This window comes from Capra hircus, chromosome 11 (genome assembly GCF_001704415.2).
Source record: "Capra hircus breed San Clemente chromosome 11, ASM170441v1, whole genome shotgun sequence".
NCBI classification, from domain to species: Eukaryota; Metazoa; Chordata; class Mammalia; order Artiodactyla; family Bovidae; genus Capra; species Capra hircus.
In genome coordinates this window covers 61,442,327-61,468,327 of record NC_030818.1, presented here as the reverse complement: position 1 = coordinate 61,468,327, position 26,001 = coordinate 61,442,327, and the positions used below count along the sequence as shown (strand labels likewise).

At 36.9% G+C, this 26,001-nt stretch overlaps 1 protein-coding gene across 1 annotated transcript in view; it reads left to right on the top strand.

Annotated features, from left to right (window-relative positions):
- Nucleotides 1-26,001, top strand: part of WDPCP (WD repeat containing planar cell polarity effector) — a 311,304-nt gene that overhangs the window by 262,547 nt on the left and 22,756 nt on the right. Inside the window, exon 14 of the mRNA XM_013967779.2 lies at nucleotides 24,358-24,460. Within this exon, the coding sequence (XP_013823233.1) occupies nucleotides 24,358-24,460 (103 nt within the window). The remainder of the gene's footprint in view (nucleotides 1-24,357; nucleotides 24,461-26,001) is intronic.

The window sequence follows — 26,001 nt, the reverse complement described above, 5'->3', positions numbered from 1 at the left end:
AATACCCATAAAAAATTTATGTAGAAGTATTAGCAGCTAATAAGAATTATGGCTGACTTCTCATCAGAAGCAATGATGATAGAAGATAATGGAGCATAAGTACTGAAAAAAATCGAAACTTTCAACACAATTTTATATCCAGTGAAATTTATTCTAAAATGAGAATGAAGTAAAGAGACTTTTGAATAAATAAAAGCTGAGACAGCTCAACACCAGCAGATCTGAACCACAAGAAAAATTCCTGCACCACAAGGAAATTCTTCAGGTAGAACAAATATGCTAACAAATGTGGATCTACATAAAAGAATGAAGAGCTCTGGAGATGGTCAATATTAACAATTAAAGTATTTTCTTAACAAAATCAATAAAAGTATTATTAAAATACTTCTAATAAAACTATTTTTCCTAGTGGAAAAATGTCTTTAAACTATAACTGTTTAGAGTAAAGGTACCAACAATACACTATTGTAGTTATATAGAGATATGAAATAATATCATAAGGAGTTGGGGTAAATAAAAATTACACTGCTGTAATGCTTGTACATTTTACCTGTAGTGGTATAATATTATTCTAAATAAACTGTGATAAGACAGCATGTTATAGTGCCTAGATGATTTTCTCAAAATTTTAAGTAGATATGCAACTTTAAAAAGTCAATAGAGAAGGCCTCCCTGGTGGCTCATGGTGAAGAGTCCACCTGCCAGTGCAAGAGATGTGGGTTCAATCCCTGATCCAGGAAGATCCCACATGTCACGGAGCATCTAAGCTGTCTCCACAACTGTCGAGCCTATGCTCTACAGCTACTGAAGCCCTTGTGCCTAGAGCCCGTGCTCTTGAAGAGAGAGTCTACTGCAGTGAGAAGCCCATGCACCACAACTAGAGCGTAGCCCCGCTTGCTGCAACTGGAGAAGAGCCCGCACAGCAGTGAAGACCCAGCACAGCCAAAAGTAAAAAATAAAAAGTCAAGACAGAAATGCAAAAACACTTTAAAAGTACTGAACCCCAAAGAGGGCAGTACAGGGTAACAGATAACAAACAAAACAAGATGCTGATAAGACCCATGATACTTAAACCCAAATATTTATAATTATAGTAAATTCAATTAAATTCCCACAACAATTAAAAACTAGAGACTGAATTTTTTTAAGTCCAAGATTGTGGAACTGGATAAAAAGCAAGACCTAATTATATTCTTTCTCTAAGACGAAACACTTAAGTTATTATGGCAAAATAGATTGAAATTATAAAGATAATACCCTGCAAACATTAAGGTATCAGACAAATTAGATTTCACGACGAAGTATTACCAGAGATAAAAAAGGACACTTGTGATAAAGTTAAGTAGAAAGACATATTTCTAAATGTTTATGTACAAAATAACTGAACTTCAAATATATGAAGCAAAAGCCGACAACAAAAAAGAGAAACAGACAAATGCAGTATTCAAAGACTAAGTACTAAAAAAAAAAAAAAATCCAAAAATGGCATGTTGAACCCTCTAACCAGCTTAAACTGACAGTTTTTGAACTTATATCCAACAACTGTAGAATGCACATTCTTTTCAAATGTCTATGGGATAATAACTAAACATAGACTGTTGCTGGTCCGTAAAGTAAAGCACAATACACTTTAGAAGACTGAAATATGACACCAAAGGAATTAAATTATGTCAGTAACATACATACATATACAAATTTCCCAACTAACAGCATATGAAACAGTGCTACAGTGAAAGTGTCAAAGAAGAAATCACAAGAGAAACTAGGAAATATTTTTAATTTTTAATGAATATATGAAAATGGTATGGGATGATTATATAGGTATACCTTATTTCATTGCACCTCCACTTCACTGTCCTTTATAGATACTACATACTTTACAAATCAAAAGTCTGTTGCACCCCTACCTCAAGGAAGTCCATCACACTATTTTTCCAATAGCATTTGCTTATTTCATGGCTTTTTGTCAGATTTTGGTAATTCTTGCAATGTTTCAAACTTTTTTGTTGTTTGTTATGGTGATATGTAAACGGTGGTGTTTTATTTTACTACCACAATTCACTGAAGACTCAGACGATAGCACTTGTTAAACAGTTTTGTTGTTCAGTTGCCATGTCGTATCTGACTCTTTGCAACCCCACGGGCTTCAGCACGCCAGGCTTCCCTGTCCCTTACCACTTCTTGGAGTTTGCCAAAGTTCATGTCCATAGAATTGGTGATGCCATCCAACTATCTCATCCTCTGTTGCCTTGTTCTTCTGCCTTCAATCTTTCCCAGCATCAAGCTCTTTCCCAGTGAGTTGACTCCTCGCATCAGGTGGCCAAAATATTGGAGCTTCAGCTTCAGCATCAGTCCTTCCAATGAGTATTCAGGGTTGATTTCCTTTAGGATTGACTAGTTTGATCTCCTTGCAGTCCAAGGGACTCTTGAGTCTTCTCCAACACCAGTTAGAAAACATCAATTCTTTCAGCACTCTGCCTTCTTTATGGTCCAAATCTCACATCCATACGTGACTACTGGAAAGACCATAACTTTGACAATATGGGTCTTTGTCAGCAAAGTGGTGTCTTTGCTTTTTAATACACTGTCTAGGTTTGTTATAGCTTTCCTGCCCAGAAGCAATCTTCTTCCAATTTCATGGCTGCAGTTCACCATCCACAGTGATTTTAGAGCCCAAGAAGAAGATCTGTCACTGCTTCCATGTTTTCCCCTTCTATCTGCCATGAATTGATGGTACCGGATACCATGTGATCTTAGTTTTCTTCCTGTTAAGTTTTATGCTGTCTTTTTCCCTCTCCTCTTTCACCCTCATCAAGAGGCTTTTAGTTCCTCTTCATTTTCTGCCATTAAAGTGGTATCATCTGCATTTCTGAGGTTGTTTATATTTCTCCCAGCAGTCTTGATTCCCGCTTGTAACTCATCCAGCCTGGCATTTTGCATGATGTATTCTGCATATAAACTAAGTAAACAGGGTGACAATAAACAGACTTGTACTCGTTTCTCAATTTTGAACCTGTCATTTGTTCCACATAAGGTTCTAACTGTTGCTTCTTGACTCACATACTCAGGAGACAGGTGAAGAGTTTTCCAGTTTGTTATGATCCACACAGTCAAAGGCTTTAGCGTAGTCAATAAAGCAGAAGTAGATGTTTTTCTGGAATTCTCTTGCTTTCTCTGTTATCCAGCGAATGTTTGCGATTTGATCTCTAGTTCCTCTGCCTTTTCTAAACCCAGCTTGAATGTCTGGAATTTCTCAGTTCACATAATGCTGAAGCCTAGATTGAAGGATTTTCAGCATAACTTTACTAGCATGGGAGATGAGTGCAATTGTCCAGTAGTTTGAACATTCTTTAGCACTACCCTTCTTGGGAATTGGGATGAAGATGGACTTTTTCCAGTCCTGTGGCCACTGCTTTTTCAATTTTGCTGACATATTGAGTGCAGCACTTTAATAGCATCAACTTTTAGGATTTTAAATAGCTCTGTTGGAATTCCATCACCTCCACTAGTTTTATTGGCAATATTGTTGCTAAGGCCTACTTGACGTCACACTCTAGAATGTTTATCTCTGAGTGAATGACGACACCACTGTGGTTATCCGGGTCATGAAAATCTTTTTTGTACAGTTCTGTGTATTCTTGAGATCTCTTTCTGATCTCTCCTGCTTCTATTAGGTCTTTACTGTTTCTGTCCTTTATTGTACCCACCTTTGCATGAAATGTTCCTTTGATATTTCCAGTTATCTTAAAGAGATCTCTCATCCTTCCCCTTCTGTTGTTTTCCACTATTTCTTTGCATTGTTCATTGAAGAAAATCTTATCTCTACTTGCTGTTCTCTGGAACTCCGCATTTAGTTAGGTGTAGCTTTCCCTTTCTCCCTTGCTTTTCACGTCTCTTCTTTCCTCAGCTATTTGTAAAGCCTCCTCAGACAACCGCTTTGCCTTCTTATGTTTCATTTTCTTTGGGATGGTTGTGTTTGCTGCCTCCTGTACAGTATTATGAACCTCTGTCCATAGTTCTTCAGGCACTCTAAGGCCTTTTAAAATTAAGGTATGTACATTGTTTTCTAAGACATAATGCTGCTGCACACTTAATAGTCTACAGTATAGTGTAAACGTAAATTTTACATGCAACAGGAAACCAAAAAAATTCTTTTGACTTGCTTTATTGCAATGGTCTGAAACTGAACCCACAATATCTCCAGAGTATGCCTATAATCCATTATATAATAAAATGAGGCACCCTGCATTCATATCGATATAAGCAATTACATAAGTAAATAAATAAAGTTGTTTAATACATCTAAAAGGAATGATAAAATGAGGAAAATCAGTTTGGCAAATATCATAACAGTACTTGAATAAGGCAACAATCATTAATGAATGTGGCAGGGTATTATTTATATAGTCTTAAAATATTTCCCCACAAGGCAGTTTACAAAAGGAAGAAGAGTTACTTTACAGTGGAGAAGGCTGGTAGATCACCATGTTAATCAAATGATCAAAACTGAACAAGTAAAAATAATTTGCTACCTTATATATTTTAATAAGGAAACAACAGCCCTTCTGTGATATTCCTGCAAAAAATAAAAAATGTGCATAATCTGGATCTAATCATGTGGAAACACCAATTGAACTCAAATTGAGGGACATTCTAATATCTAGCCTATGCTCTTCAAAAATTCTAAGTTCATATCAGTGGAAAGACTGAAGAACTATTTTATACTAAAGAGACACAAAAGCTAAATCTATCAAGAAATGGATCTGTATGATGTGAAGAACATTACTGCAACAAATGGTGAAATTTCAGTGATTAAATGAGAGTAACGTTATCAGTGTTCATTTCATGATTCTAATGATTTGATTGACAATATCCAAACTTGTAGGAGATAACCACAAGCATATTCCAGAGTATGTTGACAGCTTACTCTCCAATGATTCAAGAAAAAAAGGTCTTTGTACTGCTGCAAACTTTTCTGTAACTCTAAGAATATTTAAAATTTTCACTGTTGTTGAAGCTCTAGACTCTTTATTGTCCCTGCTTTCCCTAGGTAGGAGTTGTGTGGTTTTGAAATCTGTTTCTATTGGTCATAGAAATACTTGTAATTCTGTGCCTTTGGGACCTTATCCTGCTTTTCAAAGTTCAAGTGACCTCTCCAACCTAATTATTACTGTGGCACAAAAGCCAGTTAATGTGCCACCCAAGATTGTTTCTCTGGTCCAGCATTGGATGGCATGAGGATGAATGTGCCTTCTGAACTCTCTCATGTTGGCATCCCTAATTACCTTGGCCATTGGCACAGGAACAGCTGGAGTCAAGTGTGTGCCATTTGATGACATTATAAAAAGACCTGTAGCTGCTGCTCTCTAGCCACCTGTGCCTTCCCTTGGCATAATGATACTGGGTAGTTTGTCTTCTGTTGGCATGATTTCTGTAGCATGCCTTACATCTGCCACTCCTAAGGCACTTACTTGGTGATCAAATTAACATAAAATAGCTTCTTTGGCACTGTTTTTATTTAGAAGAGTCTTATACCTGTACACTTCTAAAGCAAGAATAACCATTTAGCATTATAACTGTAATCAATGTAAATTAATTAAAATAATTGTAAACAATATTATGAATAAAAATTTTTTTGACTTCTGTTGACTCAAAACCTGTCTTGAATTTCCAAGTTCAAATTTTCCCAGTCAGAGGTCTCTACTCTGTAGAATTAACTTCTATATGAAATGTACCTCTTCTGTTTTAAGACAGTGGATTGACTGTGTTCATCAGCTTCTCCCTCCTCTGCCATACCTTTATTAATGATGAAATGTAAGTGTGTGTGTGTGTGTGTGTGTGTGTGTGTTTAAGACTTATAACTGGAATTCAAGTCAAGAATACGTAAAGGAACCAGAAGTTGTGAAGAATCCACTGAAAACGGGAAAACACACAAAATCAGATTGAAGAAAGAAAGCAGAAATCTAATGTCCAGATAAGATGACTCCTAAAGTTGACAAAAGCATCAAAAGTTCTCCATGTTGTAAAAAGGGGATACTAGGAATCAAGAAAATGTTCCTGGCAAAGGAAGGGTGAATAATTAAGTTGTAGCAAAGCAGGTGAATGGAGAGGTCAAAATAAGTAAATACTGATAAACCCCATGTATTGTTAAAAAAAGAAGCTGATACGAATATGTAAAGAATTTAAGAATATTCACCAGAAAAATAGGAATGGGTGATTTTATGAAGTGAATTACATCCCCCTCTCCTTCCAAATTGATATGCTAAAGCTGTAACTCCCAATGTAATATATTTTGAAGTGAAGCCTTTAAAGATATAATTAAGGTTAAATGAGGCCATGGAGGTGGAGCCCTTATCCAGTATGGCTGGTGTATTTATAAGAAAAGGAAGAAGGACCAACGGGAATGTATGTGCACAGAGGTAAACCCAGCAAGAAGATGGTCACCTGCAAGACAATGACAGAGGCATCAGGAGAAACCAAACCTGTCAACACCTTCGTCTTAAACTTCACTATCTCCTGGAGTTTACTCAAACTCAGGTGATCAAGTCAATGATACCATCCAACTCTCTCATCCTCTATTGCCCCCTTCTCCTCCTGCCCTCAATCTTTCCCAGCATCAGGGTGTTTTCCAGTGAGTCGGCTTCTTGCATCAGGGGGCCAAAGTATTGGTGCTTCTGCTTCAGCATCAGTCCTTCTAATGAATATTCAAGGTTGATTTCATTTATGGTTGACTGGTTTGATCTCCTTGCTGTCCAAGGGACTCTCGAGTCATCTTCAGCACCACAGAATTCAAAAGCATCACTTCTTCAGTGTTCAACTATCTTTATGGTCCAACACTCACATTTGAACGTGTCTCCTGAAAAAACCATAGCTTTGACTATATGGACATTTGTCGGCAAAGTGATGTCTCTGCTTTTTAATATGCTGTCTTGGTTTGCCATAACTGTTCTTCCAAGGAGTAAGTGTCTTTTAATTTCATGGCTGCGTTCACTGTCCACAGCGATTTTGGAGCCCAAGTAAATAAAGTCTGTCACTGTTTCCATTGTTTACCTATCTATTTGCCATGAGGTGATGGAACCAGATGCCATGATCTTACTTTTTTGAATGTTGACTTTTAAGCCAGGTTTTTTCACTCTCCTCTTTCACCATCATCAAGATACTCTTTAGTTCTTCATTGCTTTCTGCCATTAGGGTGGTGTCATCTGCATATTTAAGGTTATTGATACTTCACCCGGCAATCTTAATTCCAGTTTGTGCCTCATCCAGCCTGGCATTTTGCATGATGTACTCTGCGTAGAAGTTAAATAAGCAAGGTGACAATATACAGCCTTGATGTAATCCTTTCCCAATTTGGAACCAGTCCATTGTTCTATGTCTGGTTCTAGCTGTTGTTTCTTGACCTGCATACAGATTTCTCAGGAGGCAGGTAAGGTGATCTGGTATTCCCATTTCTTTTTCTTTTTTTTTTTCTTTTAGTTTTTTATTTTTTTAATTTTAAAATCTTTAATTCTTACATGCGTTCCCAAACATGAACCCCCCTCCCACCTCCCTCCCCACAACATCTCTCTGGGTCATCCCCATGCACCAGCCCCAAGCATGCTGTATCCTGCGTCAGACATAGACTGGCGATTCAATTCTTACATGATAGTATACATGTTAGAATGCCATTCTCCCAAATCATCCCACCCTCTCCCTCTCCCTCTGAGTCCAAAAGTCCATTATACACATCTGTGTCTTTTTTCCTGTCTTGCATACAGGGTCGTCATTGCTATCTTTCTAAATTCCATAGATATATGTTAGTATACTGTATTGGTGTTTTTCTTTCTGGCTTACTTCACTCTGTATAATCGGCTCCAGTTTCATCCATCTCATCAGAACTGATTCAAATGAATTCTTTTTAACGGCTGAGTAATACTCCATTGTGTATATGTACCATAGCTTTCTTATCCATTCATCTGCTGATGGACATCTAGGTTGTTTCCATGTCCTGGCTATTATAAACAGTGCTGCGATGAACATTTGGGTACATGTGTCTCTTTTCAATTCTGGTTTCCTTGGTCTGTATGCCCAGCAGTGGGATTGCTGGGTCATACAGCAGTTCTATTTGCAATTTTTTAAGGAATCTCCACACTGTTCTCCATAGTGGCTGTACTAGTTTGCATTCCCACCAACAGTGTAGAAGGGTTCCCTTTTCTCCACACCCTCTCCAGCATTTATTGCTTGCAGATTTTTGGATCGTAGCCATTCTGACTGGTGTGAAGTGGTACCTCATTGTGGTTTTGATTTGCATTTCTCTAATAATGAGTGATGTTGAGCATCTTTTCATGTGTTTGTTAGCCATCCGTATGTCTTCTTTGGAGAAATGTCTATTTAGTTCTTTGGCCCATTTTTTGATTGGGTCATTTATTTTTCTGGAATTGAGCTGCATAAGTTGCTTGTATATTTTTGAGATTAGTTGTTTGTCAGTTGCTTCATTTGCTATTATTTTCTCCCATTCTGAAGGCTGTCTTTTCACCTTGCTTATATTTTCCTTTGTTGTGCAGAAGCTTTTAATTTTAATTAGATCCCATTTGTTTATTTTTGCTTTTATTTCCAGAATTCTGGGAGGTGGATCATAGAGGATCCTGCTGTGATTTATGTCGGAGAGTGTTTTGCCTATGTTCTCCTCTAGGAGTTTTATAGTTTTTGATCTTACATTTAGATCTTTAATCCATTTTGAGTTTATTTTTGTGTGCGGTGTTAGAAAGTGATCTAGTTTCATTCTTTTACAAGTGGTTGACCAGTTTTCCCAGCACCACTTGTTAAAGAGATTGTCTTTACTCCATTGTATATTCTTGCCTCCTTTGTCAAAGATAAGGTGTCCATATGTGTGTGGATTTATCTCTGGGCTTTCTATTTTGTTCCATTGATCTATATGTCTGTCTTTGTGCCAGTACCATACTGTCTTGATGACTGTGGCTTTGTAGTAGAGCCTGAAGTCAGGCAGATTGATTCCTCCAGTTCCATTCTTCTTTCTCAAGATTGCTTTGGCTATTCGAGGTTTTTTGTAATTCCATACAAATCTTGAAATTATTTGTTCTAGTTCTGTGAAAAATATGGCTGGTAGCTTGATAGGGATTGCATTGAATTTGTAAATTGCTTTGGGTAGTATACTCATTTTCACTATATTGATTCTTCCGATCCATGAACATGGTATATTTCTCCATGTATTAGTGTCCTCTTTGATTTCTTTCATCAGTGTTTTATAGTTTTCTATATATAGGTCTTTAATTTCTTTAGGTAGATATATTCCTAAGTATTTTATTCTTTTTGTTGCAATGGTTAATGGAATTGTGTCCTTAATTTCTTTTTCTACTTTCTCATTATTCGTGTATAGGATTGCAAGGGATTTCTGTGTGTTGATTTTATGTCCTGCAACTTTACTATATTCATTGATTAGCTCTAGTAATTTTCTGGTGGAGTCTTTAGGGTTTTCCATGTAGAGGATCATGTCATCTGCAAACAGTGAGAGTTTTACTTCTTCTTTTCCAATTTGGATTCCTTTTATTTCTTTTTCTGCTCTGACTGCTGTGGCCAAAACTTCCAGAACTATGTTGAATAGTAGCGGTGAAAGTGGACACCCTTGTCTTGTTCCTGACTTTAGGGGAAATGCTTTCAATTTTTCACCATTGAGGATAATGTTTGCTGTGGGTTTGTCATATATAGCTTTTATTATGTTGAGGTATGTTCCTTCTATTCCTGCTTTCTGGAGAGTTTTTATCATAAATGGATGTTGAATTTTGTCAAAGGCCTTCTCTGCATCTATTGAGATAATCATATGGCTTTTATTTTTCAATTTGTTAATGTGGTGAATTACATTGATTGATTTGCAGATATTGAAGAATCCTTGCATCCCCGGGATAAAGCCCACTTGGTCATGGTGTATGACCTTTTTAATGTGTTGTTGGATTCTGATTGCTAGAATTTTATTGAGGATTTTTGCATCTATGTTCATCAGTGATATTGGCCTGTAGTTTTCTTTTTTTGTGACATCTTTGTCAGGTTTTGGTATTAGGGTGATGATGGCCTCATAGAATGAGTTTGGAAGTTTACCTTCCTCTGCAATTTTCTGGAAGAGTTTGAGGAGGATAGGTGTTAGCTCTTCTCGAAATTTTTGGTAGAATTCAGCTGTGAAGCCGTCTGGACCTGGGCTTTTGTTTGCTGGAAGATTTCTGATTACAGTTTCAATTTCCGTGCTTGTGATGGGTCTGTTAAGATTTTCTATTTCTTCCTGGTTCAGTTTTGGAAAATTGTACTTTTCTAAGAATTTGTCCATTTCTTCCACATTGTCCATTTTATTGGCATACAACTGCTGATAGTAGTCTCTTATGATCCTTTGTATTTCTGTGTTGTCTGTTGTGATCTCTCCATTTTCATTTCTAATTTTATTGATTTGATTTTTCTCTCTTTGCTTCTTGATGATTCTGGCTAATGGTTTGTCAATTTGACAAACCATTACCCATTTCTTGAAGAATTTTCCAGTTTGTTGTTATCCATACAGTCAAAGGCTTTACTGTAGTCAATGAAGCAGAAGCTGATGTTTTTCTTGAATTCCCTTACTTTTTCTATAATCCAAGGGATGTTGGCAATTTGATCTCAGGTTCCTCTGCCTTTTCTAAATCCAGCTTGTACATCTGGATGTTCTTGGTTCACGTACTGTCAAAGCCTAGCTTTAAGGATTTTCAGCATTACCTTGCTAGCATGTGAAATGAGTTTAAATGGGTAGTAGTTTGAACATTCTTCGGCATCACACTTTTTGGAGATTGGAATGAAAACTGGCCTTTTCCAGTCGTGTGGCCACTTCTGAGTTTAAAGTTTTGCTGGCATTTTGAATGCAGCACTTTAACAGCATCATCCTTTAGGATTAGAAATAGCTCAGCTGAAATTCCATTACCTTCACTAGTTTTGTTCATGGTAATCCTTCGTAAGGCCCACTTGACTTCACACTCTGATGTCCGGCTGTAGGTGACATACCACATCATTGTGGTCATCCAGATCATTATGACCTTTTCTGTATAGTTTTCTGTGTATTCTTGCTACCTCTTTTTAATTGCTTCTGCTTCCATTATGTCCTTATTGTTTCTGTCCTATATTGTGCCCATCTTTGCATGAAATGTTCCCTTGGTATTTCTAACTTTCTTGAAAGCATCTCTAGTCTTTCCCATTCTATTGTTTTTGTCTATTTCTTTTGCATTGTTCACTTAAGAAACAAGTAAAAGACATGAAAATGAAATATATAACCAAGTGGCTTTTACTTTTTTGACTCTTTTAGAATTATTTCCCAGGGATATATGAGCTTATTTTAATTATATCCAACATTTTAACTAAATTGCAACTCTAAAACTATTTAAAAGTTAAAACAAAAAAAGAAAAAAAAAAAGTTAAAACAAATGTAGCCAGAAGATAGCTGGTTGTGGGGTAATATAGATACTAGACCTTATTAATAGATGTGTTTTTTCAGGCTATAAAGATTCGTGAACTCACACTGAGAGGCATGGAGTTACAGAAATATACTGTCTACTGCATCTTACTAAAAACTACATTCAGACATATAAATAGTGAGGAGGCCCACGGAAATATTAAGAAGTGAAAATCATGGTACAGATACAATATCACCTCAAGACCTGTTAAGCCTTATTACCTTCTTGAAATTAATGACCCAGATTTCCAATAGGAATTAAATAATTAATAGAAATCACAGAAATAGGGAGGAGTGAGAGGCAGAGAACATGTTCCAGAAATAATTCATGGACCAGAGATCTCATCGTCAACACTTACATCACTGTTAAACGTGAAGAACTAACATTAGTAACTCACCAAAAAAGGGGATATTTTTTATGGGTAACTTTCTTTGATTCGTATGCTAATGATTTTATATAGTCTTAATGTTAACTAGAATAAGTCTTAGATATTCTTAACCATTTACATTGTCAAGTTCCATGAAAAATCTTATGGGGATTTTGATTGGAATTCTACTAAACTTTACAGGTTATTTTGGGTCAGAATTGATATATTTATAATCTGTAGTCTTTTCAGCCATAAGCAGGTATATAGTCTATCTTTATTTTAAACAGATGTTCATTTATGTCACTTACTAATGGATGGTAGTTTCTTCTTAAGTGCAGTGTATATATTTTGCTTATTTTCAGTGAATACTCATATAAAATTTTTCCCAGAGATGAAAAGATAGGGAAAAGAGGCCACTTTAACTTATTCTGTATGGCTACTATAACCTTGATATAAGCTGAGGCTTGTTAGCAGTCAAGTGTAAGTAAGGTGATAGAATTTCTAAGACTATAGATGTACTTATATAATACTGTATAGCAACCATACTTCAAATTTTAAAAAGTTGCCAAATTATTAAATAATATACTAGCAAATTGAACATGGCAATATAGTTTTAAATTACTGCTAATTTCTTTATTGAATATAAAGATCTATTATGAAAGCATCATGGCATTCTTGGATTATCAAAAGAAAAACAACATGATTTTTTTCCATTGATGCACATATAAATTGTTTCTGATTTTTTATTGTTTTAAGTATTGCTGTCAGTTTAAAATCTCTATTCATATCCTGAGCCAATTTAACAAAATTAAATTTTATCAATTAGACCTAGAAAAGACATTATTTATAAAGGACAACTCTCCCATACAAAGGCTGCCAATAGTTACATTACTTGAAATACCAAACTGACATATTCTGCATTAAGACTTTGCTTTCCTAAAAATATGATCAAACTCCTAAATTACCAAATGGTGTTCAATGAAAAGAAAAATCTCTGAAAAAATATTAAATATGTACTTTAGGTGTATAATAATTTCCATCTTATTCTAGTTGAAAAGATTCCCTGAGTATATTGTTTCTGACTTAAAGTGACAAGATTTCTATTGGAGCTTAGTAAGTCAGTCAATCAGTAGATTGTAAATGCTGTCCCTTCATCCATAAGATATCTGAAGTAGCTAATACTTTTCAGTATTAAGACAATACCAAAGCAGCTATGTGCTGCTGCTGCTGCTAAGTCACTTCAGTCGTGTCCAACTCTGTGCGACCCCATAGACGGCAGCCTACTAGGTTCCGCTATCCCTGGGTTTCTCCAGGCAAGAACACTGGAGTGGGTTGCCATTTCCTTCTCCAATGCATAAAAGTGAAAAGTGAAAATGAAGTCGCTCAGTTGTGTCCGACTCTTCCTGACTCCATGGACTGCAGCCTACCAGGCTCCTCTGTCCATGGGATTTTCCAAGCAAGAAAACTGGAGTGGGTTGCCATTGTCTTCTCCGAAGCAGCTATGTAACCCTCATCAAATATCTAACAGCCTTTGGGACAAATGATAGATATTTGAGCAGGTTGAGAAAATAACACTTCTGTACTCAGTAAGAATTCAGTAAGAACTAGAACTAGATAATATATGGTACCTTTGATAATTCATTGTGGTTGTTCAGTCACTCAGTCATACCAACTCTGTGACCCCATGGACTGCAGCAAACCAGCCTTCCCTGTCCTTCACTATCTCCCAGAGATTGCTCAAACTCATGTCCATTGAGTCAGTGATGCCATCCAAGCATCTCATCCTCTGTCATCCCTTCTCCTCCTGCCTTCAATCATTCCCTGCATCAGGGTCTTTCCCTTGAGTTGACTCTTTGCATCAGGTGGCCAAAATATTGGAACTTCAGCTTCAGAATCAGTCCTTCTACTGAAAAAACCATAGCTTTGACTATATGGACCTTTGTCAGCAAAGCAATGTCTCTGCTTTTTAATACGCTGTCTAGGTTTATCATTGCTTTTCTTTCAGGGAGCAAGCATCTCAAATTTCATGGCTGCAATCACCATCTGCAGTGATTATGGAGCCCAAGAAAATAGTCTGTCACTGTTTCCCCATCTATTTGCCATGAGGTGATGGGACCAGATGGCATGATATTTGTTTTTTCAATGTTGAGTTTTAAGCCAGCTTTTTCACTCTCCTCTTTCACGTTCATCAATAGCCTCCTTAGTTCTTCTTGGCTTTCTTCCATAATGGGGGTGTCATCTACATATGTGAGGTTATTGTTATTTCTCCCAGCAATCTTGATTCCAGCTTGTGCTTCATCCAGCCTGGCATTTCCCATGATGTACTCTGCATATAAGTTAAATAAGCAGGGTGACAATATACAGCCTTGACATACTCCTTTTACTACTGGTACCAGTCTGTTGTTCCATGTCCTGTTCTAACTGTTGCTTCTTGACCTGTATCCAGGTTTCTCAAGAGGCAGGTCAAGTAGTCTGGTATTCCCATCTCTTGAAGAATTTTCCACAGTTTGTTGTGATCCACACGGTCAAAGTGTAGTCAATAAAGCAGAAGTGGATGTTTTTCTGAAATTCTCTTGCGTTTTCTAAGATCCAACAGATGTTGGCAATTTGATCTCTGGTTCCTCTGCCTTTTCTAAATCCAACCTGAACATCTGTAAGTTCTCAGTTCACATACTGCTGAAGCCTGACTTGGAGAATTCTGAGCATTACTTTGCTAGCATGTGAAATGAGTGCAATTATTTGGTTGTTTGAACATTCTTGGGCATTGCCCTTCCTGGGGACTGGAATGAAAACTGATCTTTTCTGGTCCTGTGGCCAATGCTGAGTTTTCCAAATTTGCTGGCGTATTGAGTGCAGCACTTTCACAGCATCATCTTTTAGAATTTGAAATAGCTCTACTGGAATTCCATCCCCTCCACTAGCTTTGTTCATAGTATGCTTCCTAAGGCCCACTTGGCTTTGCACTCCAAGATGTCTAGCTCTAGGTGAGTGATCACACCATTGTGGTTATCTGAGTCATTAAGACCTTTTGTGTACACTTCTTCTGTGTATTCTTGCCATCTCTTCCTAGTATCTTCTGCTTCTGTTAGGTCCGTATCATTTCTGTCCTTTATTGTGCCCATCTTTGCATGTTATGTTCCCTTGGTATCATAATTTTCTTGAAAAGATCTCTAGTCTTTCCCATTCTGTTGTTTTCCTTTATTTCTTTGCATTGATCACATAGGAAGGTTTTCTTATCTCTCCTTGATATTCTTTGGAACTCTGTATTCAAATGGGTTTATCTTTCTTTTCTCCTTTGCCTTTCGCTTTTATTTTTTTCTTGACTATTTGTAAGGCCTCCTCAGATAGCCTGTTTTTCATTTTTACATTTCTTTTTCTTGGGGATGGTTTTGATCACTGCCTCCTATACAATGTCACGAACCTCCATCCATAGTTCTTTAAGCACTCTATCAGATTTAATCCCTTGAATCTATTTGTTGCTTCCACTGTAAGGGATTTGATTTAGGTCATACATGAATGGCCTAGTGGTTTTCTCTACTTTCTTCAATTTAAGTCTGATTTGGCAATAAGGAGTTCATGATCTGAGAAACAGACAGCTCCCGGTCTAGTTTTTGCTGACTGTATAGAGCTTCTCCATCTTTGACTGCAAAGAATATAATAAGTCTGATTTTGGTATTGACCATCTGGTGATATCCATGTATATGGTAGTCTCTCGTGTTGGAAGAAGGTGTCTCTATGACCAGTGCCTTCTCTTGGCAAAACTGTTAGCCTTTATCCTGCTTCATTTTGTACTCCTAGGCCAAACTTGCCTGTTACTCCAGGTATCTCTTGACTTCTTACTTTAGCATTCTAGTCCTTATGATGAAGAAAGAACATCTTTTTTGGTGTTAGTTCTAGAAAGCCTTGTTGGTCTTCATAGAACCATTCAACTTCAGCTTCTTTGGCATTAGTGGTTGGGGCATAGACTTGGATTACTGTGATGCTGAATCGTTTGCCTTGGAAACAGAGATCATTCTGCCATTTTTGAGATTGTACCCAAGTACTGCATTTTGGACTCTTGATGACTATGAAAGCTACTCCATTTCTTTTAAGAGATTCTTGCCCACAGTAGTAGATATAATTGTCATCTGAATTAAATTTGCCCATTCCAGTCCATTTTAGTTCACTGTTGCTAAGATGTTGATGTTCACTCTTGCCATCTTCTGTTGACCACTTTCAATTTACCTTGTCATGGACCTAACGTGCCAGGTTCCTATGCAGTACTTTTCTTTACAGCATTGGACTTTACTTTCACCACCAGACACATGCACACCTGGGTGTTGTTTCCACTTTGGCTCAATCAGCCTCTTCATACCTTCTGGAGCTATTTCTCTGCTCTTCTCCAGTGGCATATTGGGCACCTACTGATCTGGGGAATTTGCCCCTCAAAAACAGTATAATGTTATATATTATATGCAAAAAAGGTCGATGTAATATTTTTGGTAAATAAATGTAGAATTCCTTTGTAAGAAAAAATAAGTATTGCTGTCAGCACCAATCTGTTTTAATTTTATTTTTAATTGGAGGATAATTTGATTTTTGGCTTGATAGCTATCTTTTCTTTTGACTCTCACCAATCTTGGACATAAGATTGATCACATCATTTCCTTAGGAAGAGTTTCCAAAAGTATATATATGCTAATTTTAAATTCTGATATATTAATTAAATATGCAATCATCAAACTTTTTCTATAAAGAACCAAATAGCAAATAGCATAGGTTTATGGGTCATGAAGCAAAATTGAGGTTATTATATAGGTACTTGAGAAAACAAATTTCCATAGATCTTTATTGATAAAACAAAATTTTAAATGTAATAATTATGATAGAAAGCAAATTTCCATAAATTTTTTATAAAGTTAAAAATCTAATAATTGAGTACAGTTTTCATAATGAAGTTCTACACATGTAAATAATGGGGTTCTTTTGGGGGAATAAGAGTTGAAGGGTGCTATTCCTTATCAACAAAATCCATTGTAAATATTCATCTGTGGATACTGATCTACGGTGAAATTTATTTTCATTTTGCAAATTTCTTTCCTCATAGACAACTACTGCAAAATATTGATATATATGATATGAGTGTATGTATGGTTAATTGCACATATTCACTGACCAGAAGGCATTTTTAGAACTCTATTAGCTAAAGACTAGACTAGACTGCCTTTTAAGTCTAAATTTGGCAGTAAAGGAGTTCATGATCTGAGCCACAGTCAGCTCCTGGTCTTGTTTTGCTGACTGTATAGAGCTTCTCCATCTTTGACTGCAAAGAATATAATCAATCTGATTTCATTGTTGACCATCTGGTGCTGTCCATGTGTAGAGTCTTCTCTTGTGTTGTTGGAAGAGGGTGTTTGCCATGACTAGTGCATTCTCTTGGCAAAACTCTATTATCCTTTGCCCTGCTTCATCCCATACTCCAAGGGCAAATTTGCTTGTTAGCCAGGTGTTTCTTGACTTCCTACTTTTGCATTCCAGTCCCCTATAGTGAAAAGGACATCATTTTGGGGTGTTAGTTCTAAAAGGTCTTGTAGGTCTTCATAGAACCGTTCAACTTCAGCTTCTTCAGTGTTACTGGTCAGGGCATAGGCTTGGATTACCGTGATATTGAGTGGTTTGCCTTGGAAACGAATAGAGATCATTCTGTCATTTTTGAGATTGCATCCAAGTACTGCATTTCAGACTCTTGTTGACCATGATGGCTACTCCATTTCTCCTAAGGGATTCCTGCCCACAGTAGTAGATACATGGTCATCTGAGTTAAAGTTACCCATTCCAGTCCATTTTCGTTTGCTGATTCCTAGAATGTTGATGTTCACCCTTGCCATCTCTTGTTTGACCACTTCCAATTTGCCTTGATTCAAGGACCTAACATTCCAGGTTCCTATTGCAATATTGCTCTTTACAGGATCGGACCTTCCTTCTATCACCAGTCACATCCACAACTGGGTACTGTTTTTGCTTTGGCTCCATTCCTTCATTATTTCTGGAGTTATTTCTCCATTGATCTCCAGTAGAATATTGGGCACTTATTGACCTGGGGAGCTCCTCTTTCAGTATCCTATCATTTTGCCTTTTCATACTGTTCATGGGATTCTCAAGGCAAGAATACTGAGTAATTTGCCATTCCATTCTCCAGTGGACCACATTCTGTCAGACCTCTCCACCATGACCTGCCCATCTTGGGTGGCCCCACACGGCATGGCTTAGTTTCATTGAGTTAGACAAGGCTGTGGTCTGTGTGATCAGATTGGCTTCTTTTCTCTGATTATGGTTTCAGTGTGTCTGCCTGCTGCCCTCTCACAACACCTACCGTCTTACTTGAGTTTCTCTTACCTTGGACATGGGGTGTCTCTTCACAGCTGCTCCAGCAAAGCGCAGCCACTGCTCCTTACCTTGGACAAGGGGTATCTCCTCATGGCCGCCCCTCCTGACCTTGAACGTGGAGTAGCTCCTCTCGGCCCTCCTGTGCCAACGCAGCCACTGCTCCTTGGATGTGGGGTTGCTCCTCTTGGCCGCTGCCCCTGACTTCAGGTGTGGGGTAGCTCCTCTCAGCCGCTGCCCCTGACCTCAGGCTAGATAGCATATTAAAAAGCAGAGACATTACTTTGCCAACAGAGGTCCGTCTGGTCAAGGCTATGGTTTTTCCAGTGGTCACGTATGGATGTGAGAATTGGACTGTGAAGAAAGCTGAGCACTGAAGAATTGATGCTTTTGAACTATGGTGTTGGAGAAGACTCTTGAGAGTCCCTTGGACAGCAAGGAGATCCAACCAGTCCATTCTAAGGGAGATCAGTCCTGGGTGTTCATTGGAAGGACTGATGCTAAAGCTGAAACTCCAGTACTTTGGCCACCTCATGCGAAGAGTTGACTCATTGGAAAAGACCCTGATGCTGGGAGTGATTGTGGGCAGGAGGAGAAGGGGACGACAGAGGATGAGATGGCTGGATGGCATCACCGACTCGATGAACATGAGTTTGAGTAAACTCCGCGAGTTGGTGATAGACAGGGAGGCCTGGCATGCTGCGATTCATGGCATTGCAAAGAGTTGGACATGACTGAGCAAGTGAACTGAATTGAGACTGCCTTTTAATATGTTAGTACATTGTAAATTAATTACTTCCCTTAATTGAACCATTAGATAGAGTTTGAACTATGGACATTTCCTTGGCACTTGTATCAAGGTTGAAAAATGCCATGGACTGAAATATATTGCTGGGACTTTGTGTAAGAATGGAGATCTCACTTTTAGTTTTTGACGGTTTTAACTTTTAATTTTTACAGAAGGTGTGTAACACAGCCTGGTATTACTTGCAAGTCAAAACAATGTTAGTTTTCACTGAAAAACTTTATCACAATGTATGTTTCACAATAAGTACTATTTGGCTTGTAGTTTTAAACTGAAACATTTTCAAGTCTGCAAGGTGAGCTAATTCCAGAGCCATACAGACTTGAGTGGTTTAACACAGTTCTTTCAGCCATTTAAAAATGTAAACACTGGTCTTTTTTAAAATTGAAGTATAGTTGCTCTCTCTATATATATAGTATAGTATAGCACATTCTTTTAGAGAGAATCTGTGTACAAAAAGCATATGTGTACAAAGGTGTACTTTTTTTATTTTACAATATTGTATTGGTTTTGCCATACATCAACATGTTTTAATTATTGCATTCTGTGCTTTACTGTTCTACATCTGTATTTTGCATCTCTCAAGAAAAAGTGGATGTTGGCTCTTCATGTGATTAAACATAATAGAATGGGCACAGGTAAAAGTTGATAATCACTAGTGACTTTGTGCCAGACACTGTGTAACCCTTATATGTGTCAAAGTGTTAGTTGCTCAGTCATGTCTGACTCTTTGCAACCCATGGACTGTAGCCCACCAAGCTCCTCTCTCCATGGAATTCTCCAGGCAAGAATACTGGAGTTGATAGCCATTCTCTTCTCCAGGGGATCTTCCCAACCTAAGGATGAAACCTATGTCTCCTGCATTGTAGGTAGATTCTTTACCATCTAAGCTACCAGCAAAGCCCCTTACATAATTCTCATAACTCTCCTAAAATACTATGACCTCCTTTATAAATGAGGCAGATGCCTGAAGAAATTCAGCAAGCTGTTGAAGCTCACCTAACTAGTGACAGCAGAGCCAGGCTTAAACCCAGGCCATTGGACTCCAGAGCCCCCTGTCATGTCTATCATTCCTGAACTTTACAGGACTAGTAGGTGGTAGGTTGTTGAGTTAGCTGAATGTAACCTTTAGAAAAACCGTGTAAATTGATTTTACAACAAATGGGGAACTTTAAAAGAAGGGAAATATATAAATAGATTTTTTTGACTGAAATAAAAGGCATTGGGGACTTTGTAAAAATAAAATAAACACTGAAGTATAGTTGCTGTCTATATAGTATAGTATAGTATACTATAGTATATAGTATCGTATATATATGCTATATATAGTATAGTATATAATATATAGTGTATATAGTATATACAGTATATATATAGCATACAGTATATTATATACTATATACAGTATGTATAGTGTATATACAGTATATACTGTATATATTATATGCTACACTATACACTATACAGTATAGTATAGTATATACTGTACTATATACTATATAGTATAGTATATATGCTATAGTATATATATAGTATACTATATATAGTATAGTATATAGTATATACTATTTATATACTATATATAGTATATAGTATATACTATTTATATACTATATATAGTATATAGTATATATACATATATGCTGTATATATGCTATATGTATATACTATATAGCTATATAGTGTAGTATACTATAGTACTATATATATATACACACTATATATAGTATAGTATAGTGTGGAGTACAGTACTATACTACATGCTATATATACGCACACTATATACAGTATATATGTAGTGTGCATATATATAGTATATATACTATAGTATACTATATGTAGTATATATATAAAGTATATACTATACTATATATACTAGTATACTATATACTAGTATATATATATAGTATACTATATACTTTATATATATACTATACTATATATACTAGTCTATATATACTAGTCTATATATACTATATATAATATGAAGTGAAGTGAAGTTGCTCACACTATATACTAGTATATATATATAGTATACTATATACTTTATATATATATACACTATACTATATATACTAGTCTATATATACTATATATAATATGAAGTGAAGTGAAGTTGCTCAGTCGTGTCTGACTCTTTGCGACCCGTGGACTGTAGCCCACCAAGCTCCTCTGTCCATGAGATTCTCCAGGCAAGAATACTGGAGTGGGTTGCCATTTCCTTCTCCAGGGGATCTTCCCAACCCAGGGGTCGAACCCAGGTCTCCCACATTGCATGCAGGCGCTTTAACCTCTGAGCCACCAGGGAAGCCCCATATATATATATATAATGCAGTGATTCACAATTTTTACAGGTTGACTCTATTTATATTTATTATAAAATATTTGTTATATTCCCTATGTTATATAATATATCCTTGTAGCCTGATTTATACCTAATAGTTTACACTTCTCAATCCCTTATGCCTATCATGACCTTCTTTCCTCTCCATTGGTAACTAGTTTGTTCTCTGTATTTGTAAGTCTACTCTTTTGTTATATTCGCTAATTGTATTTTTTATATTCCACGTATAAGTAATATCATCTAGTATTTGTCTTTCTCTGTCTGACTTATTTCATTTAGTATAACAACAAAACAAAACTAAACTACTGAATGTGAAAAATTATTTGCATATAATATGACCAATAAGGGGTTAATATCCAAAATATATAATTAGTCCACACAACTGAACATCCCAAAAGAAACAACCTGATTATAAAATGGGCAGAGGAAGTGAACAGTTTTCCAAAATTTAAGAAAATGCAGACACCCATGAAAAGAGGTACAGTCATCAGGGAAATGCAAATCAGAACCACAATTAGATATCATCTCACAGCTGTTGGAAGGGCCATCATCAAAAAACACAAATGACAAATGCTGGCAAGGATTTAGAAAAAAGAGAATCTTCATACACTGTTGATGGGGATGTAAATTGGGGAAAACAGCGTAGAGTTTTCTCATAATAACTAAAATAGAACTACCATTGTTGCTGTTCAGTCACTAAGTTGTGTCCAACTCTTTGTGACCCCATGGACTGCAGCATGCCAAGGTTCCTTGTCTTTCATCGTTTCCGAGATTTTGCTCAAACTCGTGTCCATCAAGTCAGTGATGTCATCCAACCATCTCATCCTGTCATCCCCCTCTCCTCCTGCCTTCAATGTTTCCCAGTGTCAGGGTCTTTTCCAGTGAGTCAGCTCTTCACAGCAGGTGGCCAAAGTATTGAAGTTTCAGCTTCAGCATCAGTCCTTCCAATGAATATCCAGGGTTGATTTCCTTTAGGATTGACTAGTTTGATCTTGCTGTCCAAGGGACTCTCAAGTCTTCTCCAACACCACAGTTCAAAAGCATCATTTCTTCATTGCTCAGCCTTCTTTATGGTCCAGCTCTCACATCATACATGACTATTGGCAAAGTCATAGCTTTGACTAGATGGACCTTGTCGGCAAAGTGATGTCTCTGCTTTTTAATATGCTGTCTAAATTTGTCATAGCTTTATGACCCAGCAATTCCATGCCTGAATATACATCTGAGAGAAACGAAAGCACTTATTTGAAAGGATACATTCACCCCAGTGTTAATAGCAACACTATTTACAATTGCCAAGATACAAAAGTAACCTAAGTGTCCATCAACTGATGAATGGATAAAGAAGACTACACACACACACACACATACACAAATGGAATGCTTCTCACCCCTAAATAAGAATGAGATTTTTGCCATTTGCAGCAACATTAATGGATCTGGAAGGCCTTATGCTAGGTAAACAGCATTGATAACTCAAGGACTGTATAAAAGGCAGGCTATATTTGGCTAGTAAGCCATAGCTTACCAACCCCTGCTATAAAGTCTATATCCCCAGTAAATGTAAACACCTGTTTTCCCCCCAAACTTTGCAACCAATAAGTAACAACTTTAAAAAAAACTTGTGCAGTTTGAAATTACATTTTTAAACTTTGAATATTGGGAAAGTAAAATATCTTTTCATGATTATGAAAGTGAAAGTCGCTCAGTTGTGTCCAACTCTTTGCAACCCCATGGACTATAGGCTATGGAATTCTCCAGGCCAGAATACTGGAGTGAGTAGCCTTTCCTTTCTCCATGGGATCTTCCCAACCCAGGGATCGAGCCCAGGTCTCTTGCGTTGCAGGTGATTCTTTACCAGCTGAACCACAAGGGAAGCCCAAGAATACTGGAGTGGGCAGCCTATCCCTTCTTCAGCGAATCTTCCCTACCCAGGAATTGAAGGGAATTCCTGGGGTCTCCTGCATTGCAGGCAGATTCTTTACCAACTGAGCTATCAGGAAAGCCCTGATAGCTCATGATTATAGGCCATTTATATTTCATCATTGAAAACTTGTTCATGTTCTTTTTACCATTTTATTGGAAAAAAATTCTCATTCCAGTGATCATTTTGTGTACCAAAGATTTCTAAGTCTTTTTTAGTAGCTCTGTCTACTGGTTTAGAATTAGTTTCCACTGTATTCTCTCACACATCAAACATTCCTTCCATATTGAAAGACCTGTTATTGCCTGATAGAACTGTGGTTTTTCAATCTTCTTTACATACATGTGTCAGATACCATTCATTTTCTGTTGGCTTACCTCCATTTTCCCTTCTAGTATAACTCTTATTTATCCTTCAAACCACAGATCAAGGATCAGTTCCTCCTCTTTGGTTCCATACCATTCTTAACTCTACCATAAAACCCATCACACTAAGTTATTAGCTTTTGTTTACAGTCGTCTTTCTCCCTACTGGACTCAAAGCTTGTTGAGAAATGGTACTGTAATTGACCTCTCTTTCCACAACAGTGCCTGGCACTTAATAGGCACTGATTATCTGTTGACTGAATGAATTCAAGATAATAGTAGTATTAATAATATTAAAATAATATGTGCCAAGTGCATAAATATCAGAGACAATTTGTGTAATAATATTCCTTGTAAACTGCTTATCATAATGAACAACTGAATTTTGAAGAAGCTATCTGAGATAGTAAAATTTCATTATAGAAAACAGCAACTAAGATTTTTATTCCCTGAGAAAACTGAGTATATTGAACATTTAACAGCTTGTCTTTTTCCCTAAAGACTCAAAATAATTTATTTAAATAACTGCCACTAGTTATAGCCAGGATTTGCAATTCAAGAAAATTTGCTTGTACTAGAAAACTGAGAAAATTAAAATATAAAAAAGAATGTTCATCAGCCATGTCTGTTTTGTAATCTGAACAGTAAGTGCTTTTTTTTCAAAATCTCCTTTGTAACTTGACTAAGATTCATTTTGGATTAATCTTTTATTTTTGCTGTATTTCCAAAGGACATCCATTACCTTGCACTAGATAAAGGAGAACTAGCACTAGCTGAAGTGGCAAGAAGGAGAGCTAGTGATATTGACGCAGAATCAATAACCTCTGGAGTTGGTAAGATTTAATGCTGTTTTTTTAAGTGCTTTTTGTTTTCATCAATGCTTATTTGGTATCACTTCTATTTACATTTGTAGGGTTGGTTAATTTGAATTACTTTTTCTGTGAATACAGTGTCTTTAAAAAAAAAGAATTAAGCTTAGGTAAATAGTACAATGTGGATGTTTAAGTTGAAATTGTGTTCATCTATAGGTGACTCTTAAGGTAACTGAAAAGAAATTTCACTGGCTGCACACAGCAAAGGATATAGACTGCAGATTCAGTTTAAAAAAGTTACCAAACAAACAACAAATAGCAACAACAAACCTTAGAGAAAAGTTACTTCGAGAGTTACCACATTATATTTAAGTATATTAAGTTATATATTTATTGAATATTTGTTTTTTTTTTTGATTTTAACTTTTACTTTATTTTACTTTATAATACTATATTGGTTTTGCCATACATTGACATGAATCCACCATGAGTGTACATGAGTTCCCAAACATGAACCCCCCTCCCACCTTCCACCCTGTATCATCTCTCTGGATCTTCCCCGTGCACCAGCCCCAAGCATCCTGTATCCTGTATCGAACATAGACTGGTGATTCGTTTCTTACACAATAGTATACATGTTTCAGTGCCATTCTCCCAAATCATCCCACCCAAGCCCTCTCCCTCAGAGTCCAAAAGTCCACTCTACACATCTGTGTCTCTTTTGCTGTCTCACATACAGGGTCATCATTACCATCTTTCTAAATTCCATATATGTGTGTTAGTATACTGTATTGGTGTTTTTCTTTCTGGCTTACTTTGCTCTGTATAATCGGCTCCAGTTTCATCCGTCTCATTAGAACTGATTCAAATGTATTCTTTTTCGTGGCTGAGTAATACGCCATCGTGTATATGTACCACAGCTTTCTTATCCATTCATCTGCTGATGGACATCTAGGTTGTTTCCATGTCCTGGCTATTATAAACAGTGCTGCGGTGAACGTTGCGGTACACATGTCTCTTTCAATTCTGGTTTCCTCGGTGTGTATGCCCAGCAGTGGGATTGCGGGGTCATAAGGGAGTTTTATTTGCAATTTTTTAAGGAAGCTCCACACTGTTCTCCATAGTGGCTGTACTAGTTTGCATTCCCACCAACAGTGTAAGAGGGTTCCCTTTTCTCCACACCCTCTCCAGCATTTACTGTTTGCAGATTTTTGGATTGCAGCCATTCTGACTGGTATGAAGTGGTACCTCATTGTGGTCTTGATTTGCATTTCTCTAATAATGAGTGATGTTGAGCATCTTTTCATGTGTTTGTTAGCCATCTGTATGTCTTCTTTGGAGAAATATCTATTTAGTTCTTTGGCCCATTTTTTGATTGGGTCATTTGTTTTTCTGGAATTGAGCTGCATAAGTTGCTTGCATATTTTTGAGATTAGTTGTCAGTTGCTTCATTTGCTATTATTTTCTCCCATTCTGAAGGCTGTCTTTTCACCTTGCTTATATTTTCCTTTGTTGTGCAGAAGCTTTTAATTTTAATTAGATTCCATTTGTTTATTTTTGCT